The sequence below is a fragment of the Pterocles gutturalis genome, unplaced genomic scaffold (genome assembly GCF_000699245.1).
Source record: "Pterocles gutturalis isolate BGI_N339 unplaced genomic scaffold, ASM69924v1 scaffold30437, whole genome shotgun sequence".
Taxonomy (NCBI): domain Eukaryota; kingdom Metazoa; phylum Chordata; class Aves; order Pterocliformes; family Pteroclidae; genus Pterocles; species Pterocles gutturalis.
The window spans coordinates 1-1,198 of NW_010116391.1; the positions used below are offsets into that span (position 1 = coordinate 1).

At 56.5% G+C, this 1,198-nt stretch overlaps 1 protein-coding gene across 1 annotated transcript in view; it reads left to right on the plus strand.

The window, feature by feature from the left end:
* Positions 1-136: 136 nt before the first annotated feature.
* The window catches only part of ARRDC2 (arrestin domain containing 2), a gene marked incomplete at its 5' end in the record, with an annotated part of 2,364 nt that continues 1,302 nt past the window's right edge, over positions 137-1,198 (plus strand). The window contains 6 exon segments of the mRNA XM_010075500.1: positions 137-175; positions 178-193; positions 329-476; positions 800-902; positions 1,162-1,195; positions 1,197-1,198. The exon segment at positions 1,197-1,198 is cut by the window's right edge and continues 209 nt beyond it. Of these exon segments, the coding sequence (XP_010073802.1) occupies positions 137-175; positions 178-193; positions 329-476; positions 800-902; positions 1,162-1,195; positions 1,197-1,198 (342 nt within the window).

Sequence of the window (1,198 nt, forward strand, 5' to 3'; positions counted from 1 at the left end):
CCGCCACGGTTTAATTTTGGCAGAAATATTCCTGTCATCGTGCTGCTCTTACTGTACATCTCCGCCACCAATTTTTTTCCCAAGGAGGACGTTCTACAGGAGGGAGATAATCACCTTAAATCTGTTTTCCCCGCAGATAACGGCGAAGTCCTCGTCCTGCAGGCGGGGGGGCACGAGGAATCCAGCTCCCAGAGTAAGTTGATCTTTTTTTGTTTTTTTCATACAAAGGGGGAGAGGAGCCGCTTGGTCCTGGGAGGGCGGGCACAGGGCACCCTGAAAATGAGATTTTTTGCAAATTTCTTCTACGTTTCTCGTTGCGTATCCGCAGGACCCTGGTGACCTCCTTCGAGGGGAAGCACGGCAGCGTGCGCTACTGGGTGAAGGCGAAGCTGCACCGACCCTGGGCGACGGTGAAGAAAGCCAAGAAGGAATTCACCGTCATCGACCCCATCGACATCAACACCCCCGCGCTGCTGGTGAGCCTCCACTCCTGCCCCATCCCCAAACTGCCCCGGGAAGCCCCCAGGGAAGGTATCAGCCTCCCCTCTGCCAACACCCCACAGCCCTGATCTCTAGAGGGAATATTTCCCCCAGTAACTCGTGCCCTCTGGTGTTACTGGGACTGGGCAGAAACTGTCTGTGTCTTATTTTTTGGAAACTCTGATATTGCGCCAGCGTCTTGCATCAGCTTCCTAAGAAGTTGCTGATGCTCCCGAGCAGGTTGTGGGTGCCGGGGAGGTGTTTGCTTTGAGTTTCGTCCTTTTCTTACCAAATCCCTTCGATATTTCCCCTTCTCCAGGCTCCCCAGGCGGGTGCGAAGGAGAAACTGGCTCGTGCCTGGTACTGCAACCGCGGGCAGGTTTCTGTCACCGCCAAGATCGACCGGAAAGGCTACACCCCCGGTAAGACGACGCGCCGGTGCCCTTGAATCCGCAGGATAGACCCCAGCGGGAGGGGATTTGGGGTCACTGTGAGCCGGGCTCTTGATTTCTGGCACAAAATCAGTCGGCGAGCTTGAGCGTGCGCCTCCGGCTGGATTAATCCCAGTGCCTGCGGCACCGGAGAGCGTGACCGAGCCTCGGTGATCCTGTGCCGAAATTCCTCAGGGCAGGACCGGGCTCCGTCTCCCTTCCTGTGACACGTGCGTGTGTTTTGCTGTAGGTGAGGTCATCCCTATCTTTGCCGAGATCGACAACTG